The sequence below is a fragment of the Nycticebus coucang genome, chromosome 20 (assembly GCF_027406575.1).
Source record: "Nycticebus coucang isolate mNycCou1 chromosome 20, mNycCou1.pri, whole genome shotgun sequence".
Lineage (NCBI taxonomy): Eukaryota > Metazoa > Chordata > Mammalia > Primates > Lorisidae > Nycticebus > Nycticebus coucang.
Window position 1 is genome coordinate 59715530 of NC_069799.1, and position 18402 is coordinate 59733931.

General features: G+C 47.5%; 1 protein-coding gene across 9 annotated transcripts in view; it reads right to left on the reverse strand.

Annotated features, from left to right (window-relative positions):
• The window catches only part of CAMK1D (calcium/calmodulin dependent protein kinase ID), a 392843-nt gene that overhangs the window by 32642 nt on the left and 341799 nt on the right, over positions 1–18402 (reverse strand). For all 9 annotated transcript variants that reach the window (XR_008376200.1, XR_008376199.1, XM_053572401.1 and 6 more), the window contains one exon: positions 5637–5712. Coding sequence is in view for 7 of the 9 variants with exons in the window: in XM_053572401.1 (XP_053428376.1) it covers positions 5637–5712 (76 nt within the window). In the remaining 2 variants the exon portion in view is untranslated. The remainder of the gene's footprint in view (positions 1–5636; positions 5713–18402) is intronic.

The window sequence follows — 18402 nt, forward strand, 5'->3', positions numbered from 1 at the left end:
GCCCTTCCCTCAACCGCCACCGGATCTCTCCTGCCAGATTCATCCCTGTCGCCTGTCCTGTGATGCCTGGGAGATATCCCAGCACCTCCCTCCCATCTCATGACAGCAAGTCTGGATGGTAATTTATCTGTTTATCATCTGTCACCTCCAAATAAATCCATTTCTGCATCCTGTCCTAGTGTCTGACACCTATTGGGCGCAGTAACTGTTAGTGAAGACAGCCTTCCACCCTCCGGCTAGTACCCCAAAACATTTAGCTGCTGTGTAAATGCAAGTTCCCAGGAGATGATGCTGAGTGACTATGAGAGCAGAGGAAGTAAAATGTTTCTCCAGCAGCCCGAAGCTGCCATTCAGATGACAAGTGATGCTTATGGACCATTCCCTTCCAGCCTCCCCATTCCTGGCGCCCTCTCTAACTCAGGCCTTTGCTCCTGTGCACGGCAATGCCACCGACACTGGCCATCCCACCCAGCCTCACTACTTGTGCAATGTCCCCCATCACCACCGTGTGCATCCCTGCACCCACTCTTTGAAACCCTAGAGTATTTTGAGGGGCTAAAGCAGTGATTTTCAACCAGTGTGCTGAGAGAGGATCTTAGGTGTGCTGCAAAAAAATTTAAAGATCATTACTTAAATTGTTTTTGAAAGAAGTTCAAAGCACAGTAAGAATAGTCTTTTTTTTAAACTCTTTTTTTGATCAACATAATTGAAATGTGCCATGGAAGTTTGTTTAACTATAGGTTCCAGTGAGCAGCAAGATAAAAAACGCTGAAAAACACTGGGCTACCCCCTGGGCCCACGATGGCCTGAAGGAGGCGACTGTCGTGTGGTGGCAGTACCAGCCGGTTGTTCTTATTGACACTAACGCTCCTCTTAGGGGGTTGGGGCTGGGTCTCAGCGACCACACTGCGTTCTCTCGCACTGGTGCTTGGGCCCCTGTTCTCTCCTGGAAGACACATATTCCATAAGGAGCCAGCTGTCAACTGTGCAAAGGGACGGGAACTGCCTTGGCAGGGATCATGCCTTCTCTGAAAAATGAACGCAGCACTCAGATGAGGCATTCCTAGTGCCCCTCTTACAGAGGCTAACTAAGCTGCACATCAGCATTCATGTGACTGAGTTTTAAACACAAACAATGCAGGAAGCCAGTGAAGAAAGGGGTGGCCACAGTGTTTTGCCAACGGTTTCTTCCGGGCTGAGAGTTCAGAGGTCTCATCATCCTCAGCCACATCCGCTCGAGTCCATCTGGCCTCTTTCAATGCCTCTGACCTGCCTGCTTCAATGTGGCAGTGGGAGCTTCCTTAGGATCTTTTTCAGCTTTTGGGGTTTTTGCTGTTACCGTTTCTTATTTGTGAGACAGGGTCTCACTCCAGGTTAGAGTGTAGTGGTGTGATCACAGTTTGCAATAGCCTCAAACTCAAGTGATCTTCCTGCCTCAGCCTCCTGAGTAGCTGGGACTACAGGCATGCACCACCACGCCCAGCTAATTTATCTATTTTTAGAGATAAGGGGTCTCACTATGTTGCCCGTGCTAGTCTCAAACTCCCAGGCTCAAGTGATCGTCCTTTCCAGGTTTCCCAAAGTGCTGGGATTACAGGTATGTGAACACCGGGCCGCAGCTTTTACACTATTCATCACATTTCTCCACAGCACGTGCCATCCCTCAGCATGTTTTTTTTACTATTACAAAATCGAGGTTGGCCCATGAAATGTCACTTTGCACCTCGGGAGCTGTGCCTGTCACCCTGGACACTGACAACGCTCACTGTGGGCCCCACCCTCTCATCTGCAGCCCTTCCGCGCTACATAAGTGATGTCCACAAAGACTTTGTTGCGAGTCCTAATCCCCAGAAGAAGACTCCTGGTAGGATAGGGACCCATCTGTGTGTTATAAAAAATGAGTACCCTTGATAGAAAAAAATACCTCTCCTTCCAAATGATGGATAACAGAGAAGTAAGTGTGGAGACCAAAAGGGACAGCCCATCTATCAAAAACCTGCAAACTGAGGGATGTTTACACGGCGTGTGGAAAGGAGCCAGCGTGGTGCGGTGGCCTGTCACAGCCACTGTATACCGTCTGATCGCTCAGTGTGACAGGTGTAGCAAGTGAAAATAATCGCACTGCACTCTGAACCCCCCCCCCCCCCCAGGGCTGACCCTTTTGGTAGAAAGGACAAGGAGCGTGCCATGTGGTCCCCTGTCACAGGGGAGCTGCCTGCTGGTCGTGGCCTTGTTCGTGAGTCTGCAGGTGCGGGTAGGAAGGGGCGATCAGGCGCAGGGGTGCAGGGGGAGGGGGGAGGGAGGAGGAGTCTGAGACCTGAGCCTTCGACCTTCCAACCCTGGCTCCATCCAGTGCCAGCCTGTACCATTAGCACCAAATCAGGCCAAATATCCACAGGGCATCCTCATGAGGCCTCACACGGGCCACAGCGCTCTGCCCCCGTGCACAGGTGCCTCTCCTGCTTGACGCTCTTGTCTCTGCTGGTGTCAGCCTCACCCAACCTTCTAGACATGCCTGGAGCGGGGGTGCGCCTACTGCCTCGCTCCAGGAACTCCTGCAGCAGTGCTTAAGCCTCCTTGTACGTCAGGCTGCCAGTCCCTGATCAGTGTCAACAACCAGCCCTTCTCGAGCACCTGCTCCATTCCAGACACTGTGCCGGGTGCTAATGACACAAAGAGGACAAAGACTCGGTGCCTCTCACTGGAGCACTGACAATCTACGTGGAGAGATAAGACAGATTTGTGAACAGATTTATCTACTGAGGATAATAAATTCAAGGTTGCTGGGTCTCTAAAGCATGACCATGTTATGTGCTAAATTACATCCTGGATTTGGCCTATCACCACAGGGTTCTGAACAACCTACAGAGTGTCACTGAGACATGCAACAGTCCAGCCACTCTCTGCTTGCGGTTCTCAGAGCTCCAGAGACCACCAAGGAAAACAGAAGCCCAGGCTGCCATCTTCAAGTCTGACAGTCATGAACTTAGACCAGTCTCTGGGGCAAAACTGGTTGTGACCAGGAAACCATCAAATGTGAGTTCATCAAGCTTGTACTTGAAACAGAAGTCAAGAAATACAGTATGTGTTTGCTTAATACTACACTTGAACCCTGGCAAACCGTGCACTGAAATTAGAAGGATTTGGATGTGCCACTATTCAAGTCACACCTGGACCAGGTGCCCACATCCCCATCTCAGACCTCTGCTGAGCGCCACGTGTGCGTACGCTGTTCAGCACACGCCTCAAAGGGGTCTCAAGCTTAATGAGCCCAAAACTAAATTCTTGATCTTGCCCACCCCCTATGCTTATTCCTCCCCTTTCTCTTTTCTTAATCACCTACATGGTTGCTTAAGCCAAAAACTTGGGACTTAACCTTGAAACATCCCTCTCCTTCATACCCGCATCCAAGACACATCTCAGCTCTCTCCACCTGTCTCCCCCCATCGCTGCCTCTCCAGGGGATGCAACTGCCGCCGCTCCTCTGACCAGAGGTGCCAACCAGTCTCCCCCTTCTGCACTTGCCCTCCACTGCCTTCTTCACAGAGTAGCCAGAGCAATACCCTCACATACACCAGGTTGGGTCACATCTCTGTTCAAACTCCTTCTTGGCTTCCCGCTACCCTTGATTAAAATCCCAACTTTCTACCATGCCTCTCTGCTCTGGCACTAGCCTACTTCTTAAGTGTCACATGCTGATACCCTGTCTTGGTGCCAGCTCTAACTACTGGCCTTCTTTCCAACATTTTCCTAGCTGTGGGCCGCAGCAGATGTGGTTAGTTGCCTACTGCCAATCCACTTCCTGCCTTCTTCACTAGCAGAACTGTGTTTTTACTCAGGGCTTCTCTCTCCTCCACACTGTCCTCCGTTTCCCTTCACCAACCGTGATGATTCCACTTTCTTTACCATGAACTAGTTTGGAAAAGACAGTAGGGAGCTTGCTCTGCTGCGCTTTTTCTCCACCACGTGAAGACACAGAGAGAAGCTGGCTGTCTAAAGCCAGGAAAAGAGCCCTCATCAGGAGCTGAATTTAGCTGGACTTTTAGCCATTTCTCTCTGTAAGAAATAAATGTCAATTGGTTAAATTATCCACTCGGTGGCATTTGTTACAGTAGCCTGAACTAATACATCATCGCTTTATTTGTTTACTGTTTTTTTTTTTTTTTTGTAGAGACAGAGTCTCACTTTATGGCCCTCTGTAGAGTGCCGTGGCCTCACACAGCTCACAGCAACCTCCAACTCCTGGGCTTAAGCGATTCTCTTGTCTCAGCCTCCCGAGCAGCTGGGACTACAGGCGCCCGCCACAATGCCCGGCTATTTTTTGGTTGCAGTTTGGCGGGGTCTGGGTTTGAACCCACCACCCTCGGTATATGGGGCCGGCGCCTTACCGACTGAGCCATTTCAGATTAACATAAGGGCAGAAACAATTAGGTTGCAATGTGTGTGTTGGTTAGGCAAGGTCCCTGTCGCAGCTGTGCCCCTCACCTGGGAGATGTAACATATACCCTTACATCGTGCCCAGTAGGCGAGAGCACACCAATCCCCCCCCTTTCTCTTCTCCCACCTTCCTCTTCTCCCACACCCCAACTTGAATTAAATTGAATTTTTCTCTTGTGTGGGCATGTATTAATTCATCTACTGGCTTCATGTTAGTATTGAGTACACTGGATACTCGATACTAAGCTTTTCCATTCTTGTGATACTTTACTAAAGAGAATGTTCTCCAACTCTGTCCAGGTTAATACAAAAGATGTAAAGTCTCCATCTTTTTTATGGCTAAATAGTATTTCATGGTATACATATACCATAGTTTATTAACCCATTCATGGGTTGATGGGCACTTGGGTTGTTTCCACATCTTGGCAATTGTAAATCGAGCTGCGATAAATATTCTAGTGCAAATGTCCTTATGATAAAATAATTTTTTTGTTCTGGGTAGATGCCTAGTAATAGGATTGTGGGACCAAATGTAAGGTCTATTTTGAATTCTTTGAGGATTCTCCATATTGACATCATGGCTTTAAACTGCTTATTCCAGGAATGCTAAGAAACACTTGTCAACATGCAACTCCTTATAGCTGCATGTACAGACACCCTACCCCAAGGGATTCACACACATGTTTGTGCGCCCAAGTTCATAGCAGCGTTATGCAAAGTTCCCGAAGGTGAAAACAACCCGGATGGCTACCAGTGGATGAGTGCCCGGAAAGGCAGTGGGGTCTATCTGTACAACAGAAAACACAGCTTTAAAAAAGGAGATTTCGACACATGCTATGATGTGGATAAATTTGAAAACGTTATACTACGTGAGATAAGCCTAACACGGAAAAGACGAATATTATATAGGATTCCACATGTATGAGGTAGTTGAATTCCTAGAAAGTAGAGTCCAGGTTACTGGGGAGGCAGGGAAAGGGAGTTTCTGCTTATGGTGTGCACAGCTTCAGTTTGGAATGACGAGAGAGTTCTGGGAGTGGACGGTGGTGATGGCTGTGCAACGCTGTAAATGCACGTAATGCCAGTGAATTCTGCCCTCAAATGAGGCTGACACTAACTTTAGTGTTATATATATTTTGCCACAATAATAAACAGGTGGAGGGGGTGGCCAAGAGGCCCAGGTGGGAAGCAGTACTCACAAGATATAGGCAATCACCCCGATGGACCAGCAGTCGACCGCTTTGCTGTAAGGTTTCTGGGCCAGGACTTCAGGAGCTGTGGGGTGATAAAGAAGAGAGGCTGTCTGGTGCTTTCAATGCCAATGACAGTTTTAGATGTTTTTTTCTTTCTTTTTTCTCCGCCATTCTTTAAGGCTGAACTTGCTGTAAGTCTGAACATTGAGCAGAGGGGTATGACCCATTTTATTTGTTGGCTTTTTTAATTACTAGGGGGAGAAATGAAGGGTGTGTGTGGCTGGAGATTATCAGTCAAATTCAATCAACAAACACAGAACTGGCAGCTCTCTGATGGCAGTTCTAAGCCCTACTGCTCAGAGCAGGCTGACACAGAAAGACAATACCCAATTTGGGGTCTGGAGCATGCTATCTCACCTCACATCAACTGAAGGCAGCATTTATGGACTTTGCTAGGTGAAGCCCAGCCCTCACTCCCCAGAGCTTGGGGTGCAGCGGAGCTTCTGGCTAAATCTGGTCTTTGGGAACCCACTGAGCCTGCCCCCGGCTCCTTTCTGGAGGCTTGGAGTGGGCTGTCAGCACCCATTTCATTTTCTCATCTCATCTGTGAAACAGGAAAAAATGTGACCTGACTTGCTTTCTCGGCCCTACAGCACCGTGCATTAGGGTCGTCCACTGCAGAAATCTGGGCTCCTTTTGTGTAATTCCCACACTCCCTGTTCCTGGCCTCGTGGCTGCAGCCAGGGGCAGCTATGTGCCTGGTGTCTGCAGACCAGCGGTGTCTGGCACAAGTGGCACTGAATATGTATTTGCACAAAGAGTAGTTAAACACAGAAGAGGCAGCGCATCTTATTCATGAGTAAAACCTTCTTCCCCCTCAAAATAAAAATAGCTATCGCTGATGAGGTTCTTGTACACACTGAATTATGTTTCCTGTGAGCTTTGGGTGCATCAAAACTCACCCCAGTGATCCTTGGGGGCAACTGCTATTACCACCATCATCATTACTCCCAAATTACGGGGAGGCCACAGAGATGCTGAGAGCTCAAGTGACGTGGCCAAGGTGATCCGGCTAGACAGCGGCTTCTGCATCAACTCCCTTTCAGAAGGGACTTAACCTGTAGTAAGTGCCTGCACCGCCCGGGACTTGGGTGAGTCATTCACGGATGTTTTCTACTGTGATCCTCTGAACAACCCTGACAATTAACACTATCTGCACCTGACAGACAATAAAAATGAGCCTCTGAGAAGTTAAGCAACTCGTTGCACATCACACAGCCAGACAGGGAAGAGTTGGGATTTGTAACCCTTGTCCCTGCTCTTCCCCCTAGACACAGTTTACTGAGGTGAAAGCTTCTTTAGTCTGGAAGAAAAAAGTCCTTTTGCAGAAAAATGAATAGGAGATTAGTTCGTTCATTCATTCATTCATTCTGTTGACACAAATATCTTTCTGAGCAAGAATGGTATGTTCAAACATAGAGGCATCAGAAATACAATCCACACATAATCCCCCAAATCTAATTTTGGATTTCAGCCCCCAATTCCTCCAAACTCCCTATCAGATTTTAATTTTTTTTTAAACAAGAACAAAACAAACAAATTTGCAGCTGATGAAGTTGCCTTTAGCAGAGACTTTCTTTGCTATGTTCATCCTCAGTGTAGCAGCAAAAAGAACAAAAAAAAAAGAACTACAAAACGAGTGAAGGAATTCAGGAATCAGAAGAGCAACCCTTGGGTAGTCGGGTAGTGGGTGCTGGCTACAGTGAGGCCTCCTCCCCCACACTTGCTAAGAGCCTATTTCCAGACTCTTCTATCATGGGAACTGACAAGAGAGAGCATTTATCGCAGTAAACGTCTCTGCCTTAGGAGGTGTGCCGTCCTGGAGCTGGAGCTCTGGTCTGAGTGGGCAAATGAGCACGGATGGTGAGAAGTGACATGTGTGCAAGGGGACCCACGTGTCAGCCTCATGGCCTGACGGACAGTTTACAAGGGGCACAGATGGCTCGCGAAGCAGAGGTGCCTGGTCAGCTCCCCCTCCTCCCGAGCTGATGGCAGGTTGGGGCTGAGGCCCGGGTGTTTTGGGTCACAGGGATCTCCAGGGCTCTTCAGTGAGACGGACAGTTAGCGCAGCTCGGCCACTCCTTAGAACCAGATGTTAAACCATGCAGAGGTCCTGGGAGCTCGGGGCAAGCTGGACAACACAACCTCATGTCCTGGCAGGTGCCCAAGGGTGCCAGATACACGAGAAAGGAACAGAGAGAAGAAAGCTGTGGGGACCTTTGACAGCTGCTTCTATAACCGATAAGCAAAGACGGGGCCGAAGTCCTGAGCCATGAGCAACAGAGCAGGAGTAAGGGACCACGGTCATGGTCACGCAGCTTCCCTGCTAGGAGGAGGTAATGCTCTGCCTGTGTCTGCCCCATGATCATGGACCTGGAGCACCAGGCGTGGTGGGAGGGAGGATTCCTTAAAAGAACAGCTTCCTCCTCTTCATCATCTATTAGAGCAGCGGTTCTCAACCAGTGGGTCACGACCCACAGAACTGTATTAAAGGGCCGCGGCATTAGGAAGGTTGAGAACTACTGTGTTAGAGGAATGTACTGGCCATGATCTGCTGTTCAGAAAATGAAAGAATAAAGAACATGGTTTCCTTCTAGAAATCCATATGCCAAGGGCCCATCACACACGTCACCTCCCATCTGGCGAATGCACCAGCACACTGGGGACTGTGCCAGGCATGCACACACTTCATAAGCAAGTGGCTGACTTTTCTGCTTCATGCATGGATGTTCCTTGAGATAGTTAAGATTCTCGAAGCCACAGACCAACTACACTTAAACAATTTTTAAAATGTGAGATTCTGCTTTAGATGTAAAGTTTATGGACTGTTGAGTACATGGTTATAAAAAAAGATTGCTGGATTAACAGCCTGGCTGTTAGGGAAAAGTTCTATGTTATTAATAAGTAAATATCAGGGTAACAATATTGGAGGTGGGAATTTACATATTTATGCCAAACACTTTTTGTTCTTTTTGGAGCTGTGTCTTACTAACAAAATACAAATATTTTTCAAACCAATTGGAGGCAGGTAAACCATCTGCTTTCTGGAGACGTCCTTCCTTGCACTGGGAAACAAACACAGAGAATGAAGCTAGAAGTGTAACATAATGATAAAAAAGACGTGGACATAATATTCCCACCAACTTCACGTATTTAAAAAATTACACAAATTACCAATAGCTTAAATTCTAACTGCACTTGTGATGAGATTGCTGGAACCCAGGGTCCTCTGGAGTATTGTTTGACAGAGCCCAAACTAGATCACTTCAGTAGCTACTGTTCATATCACAGAAATTCTTGAAAAAAATATTCTGCAGGCAAAATTCAAAATCCTCTTGATAATGTGATGTGGTGACCAAACCACAATGAACCCCAGAGACCTGCAGGGCTCTCTTCTGTCCCGCTTACCTCCCTCCTGTGCTCCGCAGCTGGTCCCATTGTTTCCCAACCTGCTGAATTCACCTAGTGGTTCCGGCATAACCCCATTTTCCTGATTCCTAACCCTAGGAGAGTTCACTTCTCATTCTGATCAGTTAGAGGTTAGTTTCATGCTGAGAACCAAGAAACTGCCCGGTGTTACGTTATTAGTCTCATCTACTTGACAACAACTCTGTGGCAATTCTAAAAAAACACAGCATCCAATTTATAAGTTTTCAGAAGACAACCGAGCTTGCAGGCCACAGAGACACAGAGCACAGTCTATCCTCGGAAAGTGATGAGGGTCTGGGCCACACAGCTCCTGTTCCACTCCCCACCACTACTGCCTGGAGATACTGAAGAAAGAGCTTCTTCATCAGGGAGAAAGAACGTTTTCTTTTAATGACACGGGGAAGAATTCTTATCCCCTTTCTGGATGTTTGCTCTGCCTCTCCTCCCAGTCCTTCAAAGATGACCGCCTCCTGTGAGGGAGAACAGGGTCACGTTGGGAGGGAGCAGCCCTTGGTGCCAGAGGGAAAGGAAGAGCTGGCAATCACTCCACCCCCAGTAGTGGAAGACTTCGAATCGAAAAGACCTTACTTGGGCTCAGTGGCTTGTCTGTGATGCCACCTGTCCAAGGTAGAGCAAGAAATGACTACTGTCCTGGTACAGTCATGACAGAGGGGACGGGGTGGACTCAAGTGACAAGGCAGAGTCTCTGGGGCCTGACAGTGGCTGCAGAGACCCTCCCCCCAGGGACATAGGCAAGATGGGTGGCAGGAGGTGATGAAAGGGACATAGGCAAGATGGGTGGCAGGTGCAGTCTTCCAACTTTGGCTGGGTCAAAGTCAGCCTTTTAGATGTGGGGGGAGAGGGCTTAGGCAGGGGTAGCTGCACAATGGGGGGCACGGGGTGACCTGCATTGGACAAGACCGCTGGGTTTCAGGTCCATTCACCCAAATCCTGTAACACATGAGCCTCCTGTGACTCCCACCCTAGCTCACACATCCCTTTACTGTGGTGTGGACCACACCATCAATGCCAGACCTCCCACAACTGGAGGTCAGGACATGGTTCTAGTCCGCAAGTGTCCAGTGTTAAGCACGTCCTGCTTGGTCACCACTTGGCTACTCAACTGAACCCAACTTCATCAGTCATCCTTTCTATAGGAAAATGTTTTCCAAGTTCCATATAACCAAGCTACAAATAAATTGCATGCCTCAAATATTTTTGATGAGTAGGTATAGGAAAAATTAAAGAGATGGGCCGAAAGAAGAATTCTGGAACGCAGCGCCTGTCAACTGGAAAGTGCCAGCATCAGGGAGGAGCAGGATCACTTGCTGAATACCTTGTCGAAAACAAATGATTTCTACCAAGAACTGGGGAGAGAAAAGAGGAGCATTTTTCTCTGTGTGAACGTTTTTGTCACTCATATTATGCTCCTTTAAAATCTTTCACAAAGGGGTTTTAAAATTACCAGGTTTAGGGGTAAAAGGCAGAAAAAAATATTCTTTTAACTGATCTCTCAGAAGCTTCTTCATGATCAAATCTTAGATGCTATGAACTCAGCTTTCTTTGCTATTCCTAGTGAAACAGCATCTCATTGTCTTATTTGGTTCACAGTGACAAATAAAGGTTAATCTCCACGCAAAACACGCAGCCTCAGCAGAGCATCCCAGAAGCCTGCACAGGGACTGATGTGGTCCTCCTTGGAGCTCCAGCTTAGCTCATGCTCTTTATAAAATACTAGGTTTAGAATTTAAAGTAATTTGGTTTACTACTGTGAGACTCACTACCCGCCCACTTACGGAAAATTCCACTTTGTGGGGAAAATTCCACTTTGCGGGAAATGTCTTCTCTAAAGCAAGCTATTTTACATTTGACTTAGAGACAGTACTCCTGGTGAAGGGAGGGACTCCAGAGATTTAAAAAAATTTTTTTCAGAAACCTTTCATTTTATTTTGAAAACAATTAAATTGCTGATTTTCCTCACTGAAGGAGAGAGAAGAAAAAGGCTTAACCAAGTGGAACAGAGAACCAAGACGGCAGCCGTCCTGAGGGGCAGAGGGATACGGTGACCAGTCCTCACACTGATAAAGTAGCAAAAGAACGTTCTCTGTCCCTGGGCACTCAAGGATGTGCCAAAGAGCAGCGTCTGTGGAGAGGGTGGAGGAGACTGAGAAGCTCAAGTTCAAGGCGATTTGTTTCCAGTCCTTCAAAGGTGGCCACCTCCCGTGGGGCAGGACAGGGTCACATTGGGAGGGAGAAGCCCTCAGTGCTAGAAGATGAAAGACAGGATGGTCCAGAGCCAACGAGACCTGGGTCCCTTAATCAGTAGTTACTGAGCTTCCCCCATGGGCTGGGTCCCTGGGGGTCACTGGTTTTATGGGGTGAAAAGGACATATTCTCCCCCACCCCGTGGTGCTCCTGTTCTCTGGTACTGAGTGGAGACATAAGTCACAGAAGTGACCAGGGACCAGCTGTGGCTGCCCAACAGGAGAGGACCGAGACAGGCAAGATCATCCCACAACAAGAGAAGCATTTTTGATCTTGAAGTTAAACTTGCTCTGAATACAACTGAAAATACTGAACTTACTCCAAGTAAAAGTGTTATCTCAGATCCAGCCCTGAATCAGACAACGGAATTACAGACTGGGCTCTGCAGAGATTTTATTACCTTTCTGTGCCTGGGTTTCCTGTCTTGAAGGCCACCTGTCCCTATGTCCCAGAGTTATGCCTTCATGGGAAAGAACTGGAGCTCAACTGAGTTGCTGCCCATTACCTTCTCTCATTTAAGAAACACCATTAGATAACCGTGTCCAGGGACAGACACTTGGATCACAGCCAGTTCCTCCAAGGAACTTCCCACCAAAGAAACACTGCTCCCCGCTGGTGGATGAGTGGGAAGTCTACTACATCAACTGCAGTAGACTTTCAAAGAGCCCACGATACTGGGCGTCAGACAGGTGTAGGGGAGATTTCTGTAAACAGGGAGACCAAGATGATGTTTCTACCCAGCAGTGGCCTGGTTCAGAGATGCTAAATAAAATTCTGAAGATCAAGGAAAATAAAATTTCACTTTTGTGTTGCTAGAACCTCAGGCCCACATTTCAGGGGAGCATGAGGCCTCAGTAAGAACTCATCACAACAGGAGGTGACACTGAATGTGCTTAGTCAGGCCTGCTGAGCAATGGGGTATTAAAAAAAGAGAAAAAAATCACAGGGGCTTTGCCATGAGCACCTATCACACAGTTTCAAACAGCTGTTGCTTCACTCAAGTTTGGGGTATTGTCATCTAGATAGTTGGTAAATAAAAATATGGCTGAAATACAGAATCATTTCCTATGTTTTTCTTCTACCCAGAGTCTCAGGAGAGGAGTAGAAGGATCTCTGGTCTCTTCCTGTTGGTGTAGATTCCTTTCCTCTTTCTTATTCTTCACCCAGCGCTGTGATTTACTAAAAGTGTATTGCCAAAGAGCGGCTCACCCTGATTTTCCCAGTACCCTTAAATTTTACCCTAGGCATGAAAGTTCCCATGAGAGTACTATGCTGGCTCATAATGTCCATTCTGATCTGAGCTGGGTTGGCTACTACCGTGGTCCCCAACCTTTTGGGCACCAGGAAGCTATTTCACAGAAGACAATTTTTCCACGGACCAGAGTTGGGGGAAGAGGTTTTAGGATTATTGAAGAGCTTTACACCTCCACCTCAGATCATTAGGCAATTAGATTCTTGTAAGAGCATGCAACCTAGATCCCTCACGTGCAGTTGATAGTGGGGTTTGAGCTCCCCTGAGAATCTAATGCCGCTGTTGATGTGACAGGAGGTGGAGCTCAGGCGGTGATGCGAGATGGGGGGTGGCTGCAAATACAGATGAGGCTTCACTGACCTGCCACTCACCTCCTGCTGGGCAGCCTGGTTCCTATCAGACCACAGATCAGTAATGGACCAAGGCCTGGGATCTGGGGACCACAGGGCTAAGGAATCGGCAGGGGCTAGAAGCTTTGAGGGTTACTTGGGTTTAGAAATGTGGGAGAGACTTGAAATTCAGTGGGCTGAAAGAAGTCAAACGTTCTGAGGAAGGCATTCCAGAGCAATCAAATAACCCTACTGTGTGGTCCTTGCAGGTTGTGTGGAGACTCGGCCTCCCATCTTACATGGGATGTGACTACAAGGTCATGGCTACTTTGTACTGAAGGCCAATCCTTTCTTCTGAAATCTGTCAAGAATTGACACTTCAAAATTAAGAAGACTGTTAAAGGCATCCCAATGTATTGATTTTTAATCACTATAAAGAAAAGAAAAGCAAGTTATGAAATGCTGCCTTCCTCCCTACAACAAAATGGCCCCAGTTCAGAAACTGTGAACTTCTTCCCACATCAAGTATTTAGAGAAGAGTTACGAAGACATTCCAGAGGGAATAAAAATGCTTTAAAACCCCTGTGTTAAGGGTGCTTTTGTGGGACCATACATGTTGGGGGTGGGGGCTTCTCCAGAGCAGGCTGAGTTTGCTTCACCCACATTCCAAAGGGGTACAACCCCCACAAATCTCCCACTTAGGGGTCTGGTCCTCTAGCAGATGGGGTCCGGCTGTGGCTCACAGTGTGACGGGGTGCTTGCTGCAGGCTGTGTCTGAGTATCTCCCGAGAAGGGAGAGAGAATTCTTATCTGGTCCTCCGCCTACTCGTCTGTCCCTGTATGACAATTTCTCAGTTATATAAAGTCCTGTTTCAACACCAACAGTCTGAGAGGATGAGAACAATGATGTAATGCTTACAGTCATGGACCAAAATATGATATTTAAGTGAGAAACAAATGAAAAGCAAGCTCGGGAGAGGGAAGCTACCACAGTGAAGAGGGGCTGTGAGGAGAAACAAAAAGAATTACCATCACTTAGGGCAGTGGTCCCCAACCTTTCTGGCACTAGGGAGTGGTTTCATGGAGGATAATTTTTTCTGTGGACTGGGAGGAGGGTAGGGGAGATGGTTTTGGAGTGATTCCAGCACATTACAGCTCCAGATCATAAGATGTTAGACTCTCATAAGAGCATACAACCTCGATCCCTCGCACGCACAGTCTGCAGTAGGGGTCACGCTAATATGAGACTCTAATGCCCTGCTTATATGACAGGGGTGGAGCCCAGTGGCGATGCAAGTGGCTGTCAACACAGATGAAGCTCCGCTTGCTTGGCCACAGCTCACCTCCTGCTGTACAGCCTGGGATTAACTTGATGCCCAGAGAAAAATGACAGCATCATATTTAAAGGATACTGAGTCACAAGTCCGTAGAACCACATAATATTAGAGCCGGAAAAAACTGTCAGGGGACATTTAGTCCACCATGTTTATTTTGTATACAAGAAACTGAGAACCCAGGAGCTTGAGCCTCAGGCCTCCCTGGAATCTAATCAAAGGCAGAGATACACAGGCTACTTGCATTCAAGTTCCTTTGCTGTGAATGTCACCAACTCGAGGCTGGCCAGCCATGAAGATGGAGGTCTCCACCCCAACACTGTGCTGGCTGGAATCTCTGGTTTCCAAGAGTTCATCCTAATCTAAAGTCCCATATTGAGTTCTAAAAATTCAGCTATCCCTGAATTAAAAGCATTCCTCTAACTGGGTGAAAAATATGCCGAGAATGTTGACCAACTGTTCTCCACCTCCATTTAGAGAAGAACAAGATGAAACATGTTTAGCACATTTTAGGCAAGTTAAGGCAGAGTTAGACCAAAGACGGCTGTCACGGTGGTTTGGGCAACATTGCCACTAAGCTCTGGAAGGAAAGTGGGATGACGTCTCCCTCGATGGCCTTAGTGACATAGTCTTCGGCCACCATCTAAAACCCAAGGCATGCTCCTGCTTTATAAACAGAACAGTGGACCAGAGGGAAGTGCTCCTCCTGTTTCTGAGTGACATCCATAATGGAACAGTGTGATCATGCTGTGCACACCAACTGAAATATTGCAAAGTGATGAATCATCACTCAGCAAGGCTTAGTGAAAAAAAAAAAGCTCACTTTACTCAAAAGCATCAACGGTTAATGCCTTCTCTCCCATTCTGTATGAAGTTTAGGATTCCCGAAATCACCCTGTTGGGAAGGGGGCAACATGCTTGCCCTTTTCTTCGGAGATACTTTGCCACTTGACCTAGACAAAGGTTGAACGTTCGTTTAAAATAATTTGATTTTTTTCTGGAACCAAAACTAAAACCACAGAATCTGAGCAGTCGTATCACTGTGCACATAGCAACATTAAGAAATAAAGCCACTGGCTGTCCTCTACCACACAGACAGGAGTTTGTCGTTGCTTGTCAATTACATGATCGCTGTGGACACTTTCTGTCACTTACAGCTGATGTTCAGTGAGTCAACGAACCCAGGATACTTTAATTAATGTGGCTGAGCAGGCAATATATAAGTAATTTTACTAACTTTCTTAGCTCTGACTTTTCCGTCTTACTGTCAACATCAAGGGGAATGTTATCCTTGATTCAATTAGATAAATCCCAAAGCCCAGTCAATACCACATTGACAGCTACCAAGTTACCCTGCAGAACTAATTTCCGCCAGATGGACCCAGCATTCCTCCTAAATCACTGCAAGTACTTACTTACAGCAGCCCTGTCTCCAAGCGCATGAGCCTGCGCCTTCCCCCAGACCTCACAAGAGGCAGCTGGGGCTCTCTCCCCTGCTTCTGAACTCTCCTGTCTTTGCCTGAGTTCCCGCCTTCCCCCATATCCCACTTCCCCCATGTGTTTGCTCCTGGTCATTCTAACTCGGATGATTCCCCATCAGCCTGTACAGTTTTTTGTTTTTTTTGAGACAGAGTGTCATTTTGCCTACACTCTGGGGTAGAGTGCCGTGGTGTCATCACAGCTCATAGCAACCTCAAATTCTTGGGCTCAAGAGATCCTCTTGTCTCGGCCTCCTCAGTAGCTGAGACTATAGGCACTCACAACGCCCAGATACTTTTAGAGTCTCACTCCTGTTCAGGCTGGTCTCAAAACTTCTGAGCTCAGGCAATCCACCTGTCTTGCTTGGTCTCCCAAAGTGGTAGGATTACAGGCGTGAGCCACCACACCTGGCCTGTCAGCCTTTACTTCAGAGTTTAAACAGTGTCATGTGTCCCTGAAGTGTCACCTGCCATAGTCTAGTTCATTGTGTCATGTGTCCCTAAAGTGTCATCTGCCACAGTCTAGCTGAGGACCTCTTGGTGTTAACAGAGGCAGCTCTATGAGCCACTCACAACTTAGTGACTCAGAGGACAGAGAGATGGCCAGCAGCTCACGCTATCAGTGACGTGACACTCTGTCTCCCTGAGCCATGGCTCCTTAGAAAGGGTGTTTGAAATCTGGGCACTGCTACAAGGCTGCAGTCCAAAGACCTTAGACTTCGGCTGCCTTCTCCTGCGGGGCCGTGCACACTGCATGCTTGTAGCCTTTCTGTTCATTGTTTCTTCATTTTCAGAGAAATCGTTTAAATTGATGTAATAACTTGATACTGGCAGCTCAATAATCATTTAAATAATAACAAGACGATTCCCCAACTGAAGCTAACACTGCTGCCTATTCAGAGTATGAACTAAAGCTCAAAGCTGGAGATCACCTTGGGGCCACAGAAGCTTCTCCTCATTCCAGACAAACACATTTCTCTCTAAATCCAAAGGCAGTGGAACCGACAGGTACGGGAGACAGTGAGGCCTCCAGAGTTGGGAGCAGGAGGACAGCACTCTCCCCCTTCTGTCTCATGGCTGTTCAACTGGGCTGGGCTCTGCCCTCCTCAAAACAAAAGCTCCAGACAGGAATGAGGCTGTAGCCCAGGAGTCAAAATGGTATCACACCAGCCTTTTAGAGAAAAGCCACCACGGAAGGGAGGGCGGCTGTGTCCAGCCCCTAGGCTGACATCATGCTGAGTGTTCTCTTGCCAAGACTTGTCTTGCCTTCTCCCCAGCATTGCCCTGACTGCAGGACTCCTACAGACTTCACTAATAGTTGCATGAATTCAGGCTTCAGGGTCCTGAAAACCATGGCTCAATGCTGGGTCCTCACCTTCCTTGACAACCGGTGTGTGACACCTTTTCCTTGAAGCACTTTCTCCTCTCGGAGGCTAGCACGCTGCACTCCCCTGGCTCTCTTCCCACTTCACCCACTGCCCCTTCCCCATCTCCGTCTCTCTGCTGGTCCCATCCGCACACTCAGGACTTGGCCTTGGACCCTTCCTTGCCCCATCTTGGCAATCTCACCCAGATTCATGGCTTTAAAAACATACCGGTAGGTTAATATCTGACAGAGTTGATCCTCATTATTAAAGATTCTGTATTTATAAATTTGCCTACAGCCTAAAATTTATTTGTAAGCCCCAAGTCAATACGTGTATGCTTCCGTGGCCATCTGTGGACACATGCAGCATGGACAGAATTTGAGTTGCTCGATGCACACATTTTAGGCTGGTAGGAACTGAGGCTCCACTGCCTTCTCGTTTCTGCTTATATTAAAATGTCTTCTTGGGCGGCGCCTGTGGCTCAAGGAGTAGGGCGCCGGTCCCATATGCCAGAGGTGGCGGGTTCAAACCCAGCCCTGGCCAAAAAAAAAAAAAAAAAAAAAAAAAAAAAAGTCTTCTTTTGGTGCCATGTTTTTCACATTTCGTCACTTTTAGGCGGGGCATTTCCCTGTTTAAAGTGGCCCCAAGCATAGCACTGAAGTTCTGTCTAGGGTTCCTAAGAGCAAGGAGGCTGCGATGCGTCTGACGAAGTGAGGGTTGCTGGCTGCTGCATTTAAAATTGTCATTGGCCTCTGTGGGTGCTGATGCAGCCTCCACAGTCCCCATACAACTTCTCCTCTTTCCTGCTTCATTTTTCTCCCTCATGCTCGGGCCATGTAACACACACATGAATTTACTCAACTATTTGCTTACAGTCTGTCTCCTTCCCACTCAAATGGAAGAGCCACGAGGGTGGGATTTTTATCTGTGTTTTTTCTTTCTACTGATGTACCCTCAGTGCCTAGAACAGAAGGCAGCACGAAATAAATACTGTGGAACATTCTGAGGTCGTAAAAACAATCCAGTACAACTATTTACAGAGCATTTACACTGCATTAAGCATTGTAAGTTATCTAGAGATGATTTAAAGTATATGGGATGACGTGCCTAGGGAATATGCAAATACTATACCATTTTGTATCAGGGACTTGGGCACCTACAGATTTTGGTATCTTTAGGGGTGGGGGTGTCCTGGAACCAATCCCCCACGGATCCCAAGCAACAACCATATGCTGCACACCATGGGAATTCAATACTT